The 12,282-nt window shown below is 40.5% G+C and overlaps 1 protein-coding gene across 1 annotated transcript; it reads right to left on the minus strand.

Moving 5' to 3' along the window:
- Positions 1-254: 254 nt before the first annotated feature.
- On the minus strand, positions 255-11,784 carry LOC109138191 (uncharacterized). Its single transcript, XM_027288232.1, has 4 exons — positions 11,712-11,784; positions 5,424-5,593; positions 4,486-4,598; positions 255-4,037 (listed from the first exon to the last, which is right to left on the minus strand). Exons 3-4 carry the CDS (start codon positions 4,583-4,585, stop codon positions 319-321), a joined length of 3,819 nt encoding a protein of 1,272 aa, XP_027144033.1. The 5' UTR covers positions 4,586-4,598; positions 5,424-5,593; positions 11,712-11,784; the 3' UTR covers positions 255-318.
- Between the last annotated feature and the right edge of the window lie 498 nt (positions 11,785-12,282).

Raw genomic sequence — 12,282 nt, forward strand, 5'->3', positions numbered from 1 at the left:
GAGCTCCATACCTATACAACTGTTTTCACAGAGGTACATTATCGAAAAGCTTTGAGTCAATCAAAAGTCTAACAAAGCTTGTTAATGACGGGAAGACGAGACATGATTCATGCTGACATAGTGTGTTATAACAATGCTAACTTCAACTGGCATGATAACCCGTAAAATGTTAGCATGTCACTATTATAACATTACAAGATGTATCTGTTATTTCACTCATGTTTTCATCCATCCATCAGTTTTGTTCTGGTTTCTACTGTAAGAAAAACCTTAGAATGCTGCTAACATGGCTGCACATGAACATGCCATGATTGTTCCCTAATATCCAAAGAAAGTTATCACTTTCTTTACAAAACCTTTCTCTTCTTCTTTCTTTCTTCCCTGTTTTTCTTCAGATAATTCCTCCTCTGTTTTTGTAAGTCTGTCTCGTTTTCTTACTTTGGAGATGATTTTTGCCTTTTCTTTCATTGCCTCCAACGACTTAATTCTGGTCTGGTAACCCTCTTTGGCCTCTGATTTTTCTCCTTCAATCAGCATGTCAATGTAGTCTGGAGTGGTCAGAGGGTTCGGCCTCAGGGCGATCTCTTGCAGACGAGTTATAGAGTGAGCTGACTGATCCATGAGGGACACCATCATGTCTTGCAGGTAAACAATCTCCTCCTCTTGCCTCTCAATCAAATCCTGAGTGGTCATCTTTTCTTTTATCGCTTTTTGATACTTGTCTTTCAGCTGTTGCAGAGTCTGCTTCTCTTTTACTTGAACATACTCCCAGCTGTATGTCTGGTTGAAATGCACAGTCCAAGTGCATTTTCCAGGGCAGACCGTGCACATCCCTGTCCTATCCATTGAAGCACAGCTATGTTTTTCATTATCATCTGCTATCGCACACGGGTAGTGGCATGTCATTGAACATTTCTGGCAGTTGGTGATGTACTCTCCTTTCTTTGTGAGCTGTTTTTGGACTGGCTTAAGAACATTCACCTCAATCTCATAGTTTTCATTTGAGGACACAACTGTTTCTAGATCTTTAATCTTCTCTTTGGTTGTCTTAAGTCCTTCAAGATTTGCTAATCCATTTTTAATTTGCTGTTGAAAACCTTCAACAGCTGTTTCAAGCTGCTTTCGTTCTTTGAGAACCTCTTGGGTCATTCGCAAACTTTTGGTTTTCATTTTACTCAAAGCAGTGAAAAACCTCTCCATATTTTTGGCACCCATGTTCCAAAACATTTCGTCAAAGTTGTCATCATCTTCATCAGAACCTTCATCACAGGCCCTGTCACTGATACTGCTGTTGTCTGCAAACAACGCAGAGTTGTTGAATTTGAAGTGAACTGGAAGCCCAATGTCATTTTTGGGACATGGTACTCCAGAGACGTTTATTGCCTCAAGAACTGGTGGCTGCTGGCCATCTGCAAAAGTCACAAGCATCTTAATGTTCTCTGCCACATCTTTACCAAAAATGCTGAGGACTGAGTCAAACACATATCGTTGTGTTGCTGTTAGTCGTGCAAGAGAGGCCTGAGTAACAAAACACACTGCATCAATCTCACTGACTCCATTACTGGAGGTGAAAAGCCTTCGGATTTGCTCTGTGATCTCCTTGTCTCTTTTTATTCCTCTTGTATCCCCAAACCCTGGTGTGTCCACAACGGTCAGAGAGAAGGGGATATTGAACCCGTCCTGGTAGTTGATTTTATACACTGTGACTTCAGATGTCTGGCTTTCAGATTGTGATCTTGACTGATCCTCAGTGATTAATTTAAATCTGAAATCATCTTTCCAATCTACACCAACAATGTAGTTGATCATTCCATTGATGAGAGTGGACTTTCCTGATCCAGTCGCTCCAAGAACCATTATTGTGCGATTTTGCCTCATGCTGGTTTTCCCAAAGTTATACCTCCGGCATCCATCTATGACCATATCTTCTTCTTTCACTGGCAGTTTGTAAACTGAGGGAGAATCTGAATGTATGTTCTTGCTGATATGTTTGAGGAATTCAGCAAGACGAGCAAATTCACATTTTGTTGTGCAGACATGAACAGAGATGCTTTCCTTGCTTCTGCCAGCGTCACCACAATCACATCTGACCCTGACAACATATTGTGTCTCTGCCTGAAGTCCTGCAATGATCGCCTTTTCAGCCTCAGACGTCATTTGCTTCCACTGGAGATCTTCCTCTTTCATCCCGTTGTCTGTTTTTGCAGACTCCACGATGTATCTCAAAGTCTGGACATCTTGTCCAAGCTCAGCAGGTTTCTTCCAGCTAACTAATATCTCACTTGAGTTTGATTCAACTTGTGGTTTTCCAGGAGGGCTGCAAGGTAAAGTTTTAATGGAACCACTGACTTCATTGTCTGGCCCAACACCTTCTGAGGTCACTGCTCTGCATCTGAACAGATACTCTGTGTTAGGACTCAGATCTCTCACTGTGACTTCTTCAGCTTTTGATACTGTCTTTTGTTGCCATCCATCCTCTGCGCTCACACAGTACTCGGTACAGTATGAGGTGATGTTCTCTGCTCCAAATCTGGGTGGAGAAATCTTCAGTGTCACGCTGTTGTGGTTGATGTCACTTACTGTTACTGTTTCAGGCTTTGAAGGTGGTTCAAAGTTCTCATTGACAGCAAAGCCGTCTTTATAAAGGCAGATGCTCGAACCTTTCTGTGTCTCATTTGTTAATCCCACTGTCAGGAACTTCATGTTCTTGTTCTTCCGGTTGGCCTCTGCAAAATCACTGAAGAGCTTTGCTTTATGCCTCATTGTATCTGCTGTTTCTTTTGAGGCGTACCATTGTTCCTTCTCTACATCTCGAGTATGTGAATCTTGAGTTTCGTCTGGTGTGGCTGTTTGTTGTAAGTAGTTTGATAAAGTTGACAGGTACGGTTCAACACTTCCCAGTGAGGTGAAGACAAAACACACAGCATGTTCAGCACCGAGAATTTCTCTGTGCAGGTGATTTTGAGATGGGACGATCTTGGTGTTCTTCATCATGCTGGTTAAAGATTTTAAAGTGTACATTTCTCTCTCTTTACAGTCCATCCACTCATTCAGATCTTTGCTGTTGAAAGGAGAAGAATGTCTCTTCTTCAGGATCTCTGCGAGCACAGCTTCTTCTTCTCCTCCTCCTCGGATTGACGGAAGTTTCTTTGCCAAGGTTTGTTGGAATTCCAGTTTGAACTCAGAGCACATCTCTCTAAAAGTTTTAAGTTTGTTGCTAATCTGTGGGAACTGCTGTGCAGTGTTGGTGTTCAGTGCATCGTTACACCTCATTTCCAGCTCACTGAAGTCCTCCAGGACACTCTGGGATGCTTGAACTAAACTTATACTGATCTGACGGACGAGTTTAGCAGCTGAAGAATCCAAACATGTCAGTGGCAGCAGCCAGACCTTCATTGGTACAGCGTTTTCTCCGTTGGCTCCCAGCAATTTTGGCAGACTTTGGTAGACTTGTATTGCATCCTGAAAGGATGTAGGAGGTTTCTGAAGGGAAAAGTCTCCATAGAATCTGCAGGAGAACTTCTCAACACTTGCTCTGTCCTTGTCTTCCATTTTCAGTGAACCTTCACCCTCTATCTTAAGACAGGGAATTTTCTCGATCATCACCTTCAAGTTTCCTTCAATGTCTTGATGATCTTCCTGTTCAGACACCTCACGGTCAAAGACAAAGAAGGCTTGTGCCCCATAAAGAACAGCTGTGACTACATGTGTTGCTAATCCTTTATCAAAGACATACGGATGCTTCACGTTGCCTCTTCCAAGATGGTTCATTGATAGTTCCTGGACCTTTGTGGTAGCTTTGTACTTCAGTGTTACTCTGGCCTGATTTTTGGAAGTCTTACTATCGTTCAGGTATTTGGCCGATCCGTCAACTTGTACGAGTCCACCCAGGAAACTTGCTTTAAGTGATGCATCAACATTCAGTGCTTTAGATTTGCCCTCAATAGATTCAGATGCAACTATCTCAAAGTCATTATAGTTCTGCGGTCTTTCTCGTACATGTTTTATCAGGTCATCATGGTCCCACAATGTCATTCCTACAAAAGAAGAAGCAAAATCAAGTTCAGCTTCCAGAACCAGCCAAACAGGAGTGAAGTGTGTCAAAGCCACTGTTGGATACAGGTTATTTTGTTGTAATTTCTTTGGTAGAAAGAAGCTTCTCAAGAACATCGAGGACATTGTGTCAGGAGACAAATGATGCTGTTCTAATGTAATATTTGAGTGTCTTCAGTTTTGAATTCATGCTAACTGTATAGCTGTCCCTTCTCTGTTTATTCTAATAAACCAGACAACAAACCAAAGTAAAATACCCTTTTAGAGGAAATAGCTCACAGTGAGTTATTACAACAATAAAAGTTGTATAGGTTTTCATGACCCTGATATAAGTTGGATCACTGAAAAAAAAGATGATTGTTGTTGAATATGACTTTAAAGACTAAAAGTTTGGTTGTGGTGCATGAAGTATCTTTGAATGTGAATCCTTACCGGGGACGAGGGAATCTTTGCGGCAGTCGTACAACATCCCGACACTGAAAGGTCGGCCGAGTGCTGTCATCTCCATCGCCCCAACATGTTTTGGGTCCATTGCTCAGACTAAACTGGACAAATTAAACAACAGCATGTTAGTTCACTTGTCTGACTCTTCTGCTGTCCAAACTTGATTTAAGTAACCTTACAACCAAAACTCTTGCAAACCAAATAGTAAATTAAAAATACAATAAATACATACATTTCATTATTTATAATCAACTGTTTACATCAGAACTGACTAACCAACCTAGCAACAATGCTGTGGTGGCTAAAAGGGCAGCCTTGAAGGCCTAAACGTCATGGCCATCCAATGATGGTTTTCAGCCTTGTCCCTTGTGTACAGATATTTCTTCTGATTCTTTGAATCTTTAAATTATTTTAAGAACTGCAGATGATGAAATCCACACATTCTTTGTCATTTTACATTAATAAACATTATTCTTAAATCATTGCTCTATTTTCCAGAGCTCTTTCACAGAGTGGTGAATCCCTCTACATATTTACTTCACAAACACTCAGTTTTGTTCCACCAGCTTTTTTTTTTCCTTTCAGCATTTCTTGTCTTTTGTTCTTTCTGTACAACTTTTTTCAAACCTCATGTGGTACGAGAATAATCTAATTTATACTGAAGTAATAAACCACCTAGGGGAATTTCACCCCAAGGAATTAGTACAGGGACAATCAGTCTACGGTCAACCACAGGACATAGGTTCAAAGACACAGGCACTTGATGTGATTCTACCAAAAAGATACAAAATTTATTTTTCACAAAATAAATAAAATATAATAGCACAGGTTGTCAATACAATCTACAATCGATACAATATTGCACAATCCGAACACCCTTTCTTTAAAAGTGTTGACTATATTGCCTCTAAGAGATTAGGGCTCACCGGTTGAGATGACTTGCTGAGGGAGGGTATGGAAAAGGTTCCTTATGTTACACTACATGTGAAACACCACACACAAATTGACACCCAAGTGCACTACTGTACAGGAACGTGAAGGGACCACCACCAGGATCAGCCACTCACTCGCACCAACGGCACCAACAGCTCCTGTCCTATAGAAAGGGAGAAGCAACTATTAGGCAATGCAGCACAGGGGTGGGGACTTGCACACTATATTGTCCTGTTACCACAAAATAATGGGCCAGAGCAATCACACCAGACTCACTGGGTCTTAAATAGTGCACCCACCGACACACGCACAACCCAGTGAGTTGGTCAGATTATTAAAAACGGGACAAACACAACATCAACACATTATATAACAATTACTCCTCAACACTACACAGAATTAGTGATGAACAGGAATCTATGGGCCAAACAAGGGGGCCCACACACACAATAAAAACTTTTTAAAAATAACGATCACTACTGCTGGCAATGGCACTAGTAAAACCAGCCCAGACACGTGACACAAGACACACACCTGAGAAATGATTCTCTCCCACCTATAATGCTTACAGCACCGCCCCGTGGTCAAATCGAAGAAGGACGATTGCTCACAGTCTGATGACACACAGTGGGCGGGGGAGCAGAGGTGGAAAGCCTCTGTGATTTAATACACCCCAATTACAAAAAAAATGAGTGAGTGGGGTCACCCTGCCACACTCAATTTTGGGACTTCCAGTGGCATGAACTTGACCCAATCCTGTATGACACCTTCCAACTCTGAAAAAAAAAATCAACTTTCCGGCACATTTACCACATTGGACAAAAGTGTCCAACGTGTTCGATGGCATTATTTTTTTTTTGCATGCATCTTCTAATCCACTTCTCCTCTATAGACTTTTAACCCCTTTAATGTAAAAAAAATGTAAAAAAAAAAAAAAAAAAAAAAGCACATGAAAAGGGGGTTATTTCCAATATACTGAATAGAAATTGGATTTGGTTTGTGGGGATTATAACAGTCTTGGATATGTCATTAATGAGTAACAAGATTGATTTCCAGGAGTTTTTTTTTTTTTTTGATCAAATTGACACAAGTACCACATTGGACAAAAAATATTAGAGTACAAAGGTTAATATAGAGAAAAAGTGTGAAAACAGGTAAAAATTTTAAATGGAAAAATAAAATATTTGGGACTAAAAATTACAAAAGGCATATCTCACCTATATAATGATAATTATACAATGACTAACCAAAAGACGGGTGATTTTAAGGGCTCACTCCCTCTCATCTTTGGCAGCTGAATAATGACAATCAAAATGAATAACTTGCCCCTGAATGTTGTGGAGAAATTGCTGAAGTCAAAGGTCAGTGGTCAGGAGTTCAGAAAGTGTTCAGGAGCCTCTGATGTCTTATGCTGTATTATTTATTGACGCTTGGCCAAGGAGAATTAGAGACACTCTCAAAGTTCATCAGAAGTGCCTGAGTCGGTCTCACATTCTGCCCAACTCATCCTGGTGGATCGACGTTAAACCCAAGACTAGAAAAATTGCATTTCCTGTGGAAATACGAAGATAGAATTGTAGGATATTTTGAAATATTTTATGAATTTTCTATGATATTGTAACAAAGCGTGAGATTACCTGGAAAAAGGGAAAAGGTTGAGTAATCTTTCTATATTTGCAATATTTATACTGTTCATTCTGTTTATACTGCTATATTTGCCAGATTTATACTTTGTTTATACTTTTAACTTGTATATATTTTTATATTGTATGTTTTACGTTGCATGTCCAGGGATCTGAGGGAAACGCTGTTTCAATTCTCTGTACGCATAGCAGCACTGACAATAAAACTGATTTGACTTAACAAGTGAGAATTGTAAAATAAACTAGAAAATTTCTAAAGAAATTTTGAGTGTGCCTGACTCTGGCCCCGTCGTCCCCATGCATTATTACTGACACTGCTCAGCAAATTCAGTACTAGAAAAGAAATTTTGAGAGTGACGAGTGGGCTGTTGCTGGGGGTCTGTATTCAAAAAGCACACCTCAAACAGTCATTTTTAACATGTTTATTTAGACACAGGAGCAGCTAGCGCTTACATGCTAGCAATTATGTTAACATTAGCATGTTAGCATTAGCATGTTAGCATTAGTATGTTAACATTAGCATGTTAGCATGCGCATGTTAACACTGATGCGCTAGCAGTTAGCATGTTAACATTAGCATGTTAGCATTAGCATGTTAGCATTATCATGTTAGCATTAGTATGTTAGCATTAGCATGTTAACATTAGCATGTTAACACTGATGCGCTAGCAGTTAGCATATTAGCATTAGCATGTTAGCATTAGCATGTTAGCATTAGTATGTTAGCATAAGCATTTTAGCATTAACATGTTAACATTGATGCGCTAACAGTTAGCATTAGCATGTTAACGTTTCTCTCTTTGGCTCTCAACGAAGGCGGTCGCATTTTTCCTCCTCTCCTCTCCTCCCCTTGGCCTTGCTCTGCTCTCTGTCTGTGTCTAGTCTTTTGTCTACTGTTGGAGAGACTCTCCCTGTAATGCTCTCGAATCTATCAAGCATCATGGATTTGATCAACTGGTCTCTAAGCGCAATTGACACCATCTTCTCTAAGAGAAGCCCAGGTTCGGGGGAACCTGTATGTCCTGCCGGAACGTTTGCAGCTGGTTACTCGATGGACGCCTGGGAGAAGTGGCGGGTCGTGTGTCTGGCGGCTCTTTCTGTGGAGGACGTTGAAGACATCTATCTATTCGGATTGTTGATGACAAGTGTCTTGCTGATTGGAGCGGGCATGGCACTGATTCATCGAGGCATGCGGAAAACGCTGGCAGCCGTGCAAAGTCCCATAAAGCTGCCGGCAATGATTGAAGCACTGAGCACAGCTGTCGGGAACCTGAATGGGGCCGTGAACCGGAATATGGATAACATCGCAGTGCTGGAACGCAAAGTGGACGACATCACAGAGACTATGAACCGGAACATGGTCACCATTACAGGAGCGATGGAAAACATCAAGAACAACCAGGATATGGGCTACATCATGGAGAAGCTGACAGTTATGCAAAGGCAAATGGATCGTTTTGGAGACCAAGCTGGCTGAGAGAGCCTGTAGCGGATAACACAGCTACGGGGCCCCAAGACCAACAAATTCCAATCTTATCTTGACCTACCCACACCTGCAGAGCCTTGGCCAAGGCCGCTTGTTCCCCCCAGCCTGATAAGGCGGGTCTGTGACCAGCGCCCTCTGGCTGCAGGACCGGATGGCTGCCTGTCTGGGCTGGGATTACTCAAACCACCCATCCCCTATCCCCTGGTTGCTAGTGATGTGTCTCATGTTGTAGAGTGTACTGTATATGTGCTAAAACTGCTGAGGTGTTTTTGTCCTGCCCCCAGATTGTTCTCCTGACAGGAGTACAGTCTGTGGGTTGTTCTTTTTTTCTCCTCCCCTCTCCCCATGTTGTATCCCTTTTTTTCTTCTTTCCTTTGGCTACCATACACCGTCCTGTCCTCCCCCACTTGTCATATTACATGTATTATTTGTATGGACAGACTGGTTTGCAATTTCGTTGTACTGTACTTGTACTGTTACAATGACAAATTAAAGCCTATCCTATTCCTATCCTATTAGCATGTTATCATTAGCATGACAGCATTAGCATGTTAACATTAACATGTTAGGATTAGCATGTTAACGCTGATGCGCTAGCATTAGCATGTTATTTTAGCATGTTAGTAAATTAACGTGTTTAATTCCTAGTGGCTAATGTTAATTAGCACTAATTAGCACTAATTTTAGCATTGGTCGTTAATGTTTGCAAATAGCATGTCTTTACAGCTTGCGCTGACGCTCTGCTGTCTCTGTCTGCCATTTTACACAGACAGGTTCAAATTAAGTGCCAAGAACTACTAAAATGGCCGCCGCTCAGGTTCTGCTGGCCCCTCCCCCCTCTCCTCCTTCGCAGGCTGAGGTTGCTAAGCAACCAGGACCAACTGTAATCAGTGGAGGAGTTACTGCACCTGTTAGAATGTCACTTAGAGACTGAGAGAAAATGCTGAGAACTCCTCTCGAACAGGAAGGACTTCTGACCAAACCGTAATTCCAATCATTGAACCGGCTTAACCTGAGGCACGATGAGACCTGGTTTTATAAAGGGCAAGCAGTTATATCACAACCTGCGTCACCCCTTTAATATAGTACACTCTGAACACTCGACCCAAGTTCCAGAGATAGTCATTTCACTGGACGCATACAAAGCTTTTGACCGAATTGAATATGGACAATTTTAATTTATTAAGTACATTTGGATTTCGCCCGACTTTTACATCTTGGATTCAAACGCTGTACTCTATGCCACAGGCATCAGTTAGGACCAATAATATCGATTCTGAATATTTCATCCTTCATAGGGGAATGAGGCAAAGCTGTCAGCTTTCCCCTCTTCTATTCAATCTCGTCATTGAGCCATTGGCTATAGCTCTGCGACAAAACAATGAAATATTGGGAATTAACAGGGGGGGGCCAAGTCCACAAAGTCTCGTTATATGCGAACGACCTTTTGCTTTTTATATCTGACCCTGAAAATTAAATTTCAAAGTGTTTGGACACAATTTCTCAATTTAGTCTAGCCTCAGGTTATAAAATGAATTTAACAAAGAGTGTATTATTCCCCACAGAAAAGCATTGACGATTTCCTTTGACCCATGTGAGTTTAGAGTCACAACTGGCCCCCTAACATATTTAGGAGTTAAGGTAACACATGACCATAAAGATCTGCTCAAACTTAACTTCATACCATTTATAGATCAAGCTAGGAAAGACACTAATCGCTGGTCAACGCTTCCATTATCTTTGGCCGGTCGCATTAACTCAGTTAAGATGGTTATTCTACCAAAATTTTTATACTTATTCCAGACAGTTCCTATTTTCTTGCCGAAATCATATTTTAAAGAACTAGATAAATATATAAGTACATTAATTTGGAATAAAACTATACCACGTGTATGCAAATCTGTCCTGGAGGAACGCAAAACAAATGGTGGTTTAGCGCTGCCAAATTTTTTTGATTATTACTGGGCAGCCAACATCCATAAAGTGACTGTTTGGTACAACACTTTTGTGAAAGGGGAAGGTCCAAATTGGTCTCTCATGGAACAGGCATGTTCACCAGTTTCCTTAGTATCTATATTGTGTGGATCCAAACTGCATCAGATGCCATCAGGCGCCTGCCACTTTGGGACATATGTTCTGGACATGCTCAAAACTACATGTATTCTCAGAGATTTTCAACACATTCTCTCATATTTGTAAAAAAAGAATTGACTCAGACCCAGTTATCTCAGTATTTGGGGTTACCCTTAGCAACAGCGAGCTATCAAAACATCATTCAGACTTCATAGCATTCTCAACATTACTAGCCTGCCGACTTATCCTTTTCAGCTGGAAATCGACCACACCTCCATCCCATTCACGTTGGGTCTGTGAGGTGATGGCAATTCTTAAGTAAGAAAAAATCAGATGCACAATTCAGGCCTCTGCAAAAGGTTAAAAAAATTTGGCATGATTTTTTAGAATACTTTACAAATGAATTTGATGCAACCACTTTGGATCTGTAGCTTTCCACGTCTCTACCTCCACCCCTCCTCCCTTGTTTTTCTTTTTTTTCTTTTTTCTTGTCTTTTGCATTAATCTGAACATGGGTTGACTATTGAAAATGTAACAAATTGAAGTAAAAAAACTAGTATGTATGAGATTTGTAGGTATGTATGTTATATCTTATATCTGATGCACACAGGAGATTGCATCCATGTATGGCGCTCTGCTGCTGTGCCTTTGTGTCTCAACTGTTTTGTTCTCCTTACTATAGTTTTGGAAAATTCAATAAAAAACTATTTGAAATAAAATACAGGAAGAATCTACACATGCACCGACGACGTTAGCAGAGTCTGCAGCAGCATGTCAGAGTCTGTCAGTTAATTACCACAGCACATGAACAAAGCACTGCTTCAAACATATTAAACAATACGACTCTAATAATAAAGATTTTGACGAGTTTCCAGTTATTATGAAAAGTTCAAAAACTGAATTCTGAGGTTGTTTGATTTTTTGAAAATCCAGATTATATTGTTAAACTACAAAAACAAATAATTGTGAAATTAAAATGAAATCTTGCAGTTATGTCTGTGCAGCTTCGATCTTCATCGTAACATTAATGTCAAACAACATAGAAACAGAAAATCAGCTCAGTGTGTTCAGCAGCTTACCCCAGAATCTGTCTCTGATCAGGACGGGAGGACGAGTTCGGTTTCACTTCCCTCTGTAACTGCTTTATATGCTTACCACACACACACACACACACACACACACACACACACACACACACACACACACACATAAGCAGGTCATGTGATTTCTGTGAAGTCAGCCTGTTTCTCTCCAGACCTGAGAGACCTTTCTCTTTCAGAAAGATAAGTGTGAAACTACAGCACTGCTTCAGAGGATCACACACACTTCTACTGTACGTACTGTAGATGTTAATGATGTCAGCTGTCATAAAATAATGAAAGCTTTGTGTACCTGAACATCCTGTAAATCCTCCATAATTTATTACTTTTCTGAACACCCCTCAACATTAACTACATATTCAACTTCCAGAAAAACATCAATTATCATCTCAGGCATCAAAGCTCTATTATTATTTAACCCCGTTACAGACACTAATGGAAGTATCTGAATATGATTATGAAATGTATTTGTAATTAAAAAACATCCTAATATAAGTATAAATATAGAACTATGTTCAGCTCTGGCCTGACATTTTAAATATTCAACCCA

The sequence above is a fragment of the Larimichthys crocea genome, chromosome II (genome assembly GCF_000972845.2).
Source record: "Larimichthys crocea isolate SSNF chromosome II, L_crocea_2.0, whole genome shotgun sequence".
NCBI classification, from domain to species: Eukaryota; Metazoa; Chordata; class Actinopteri; family Sciaenidae; genus Larimichthys; species Larimichthys crocea.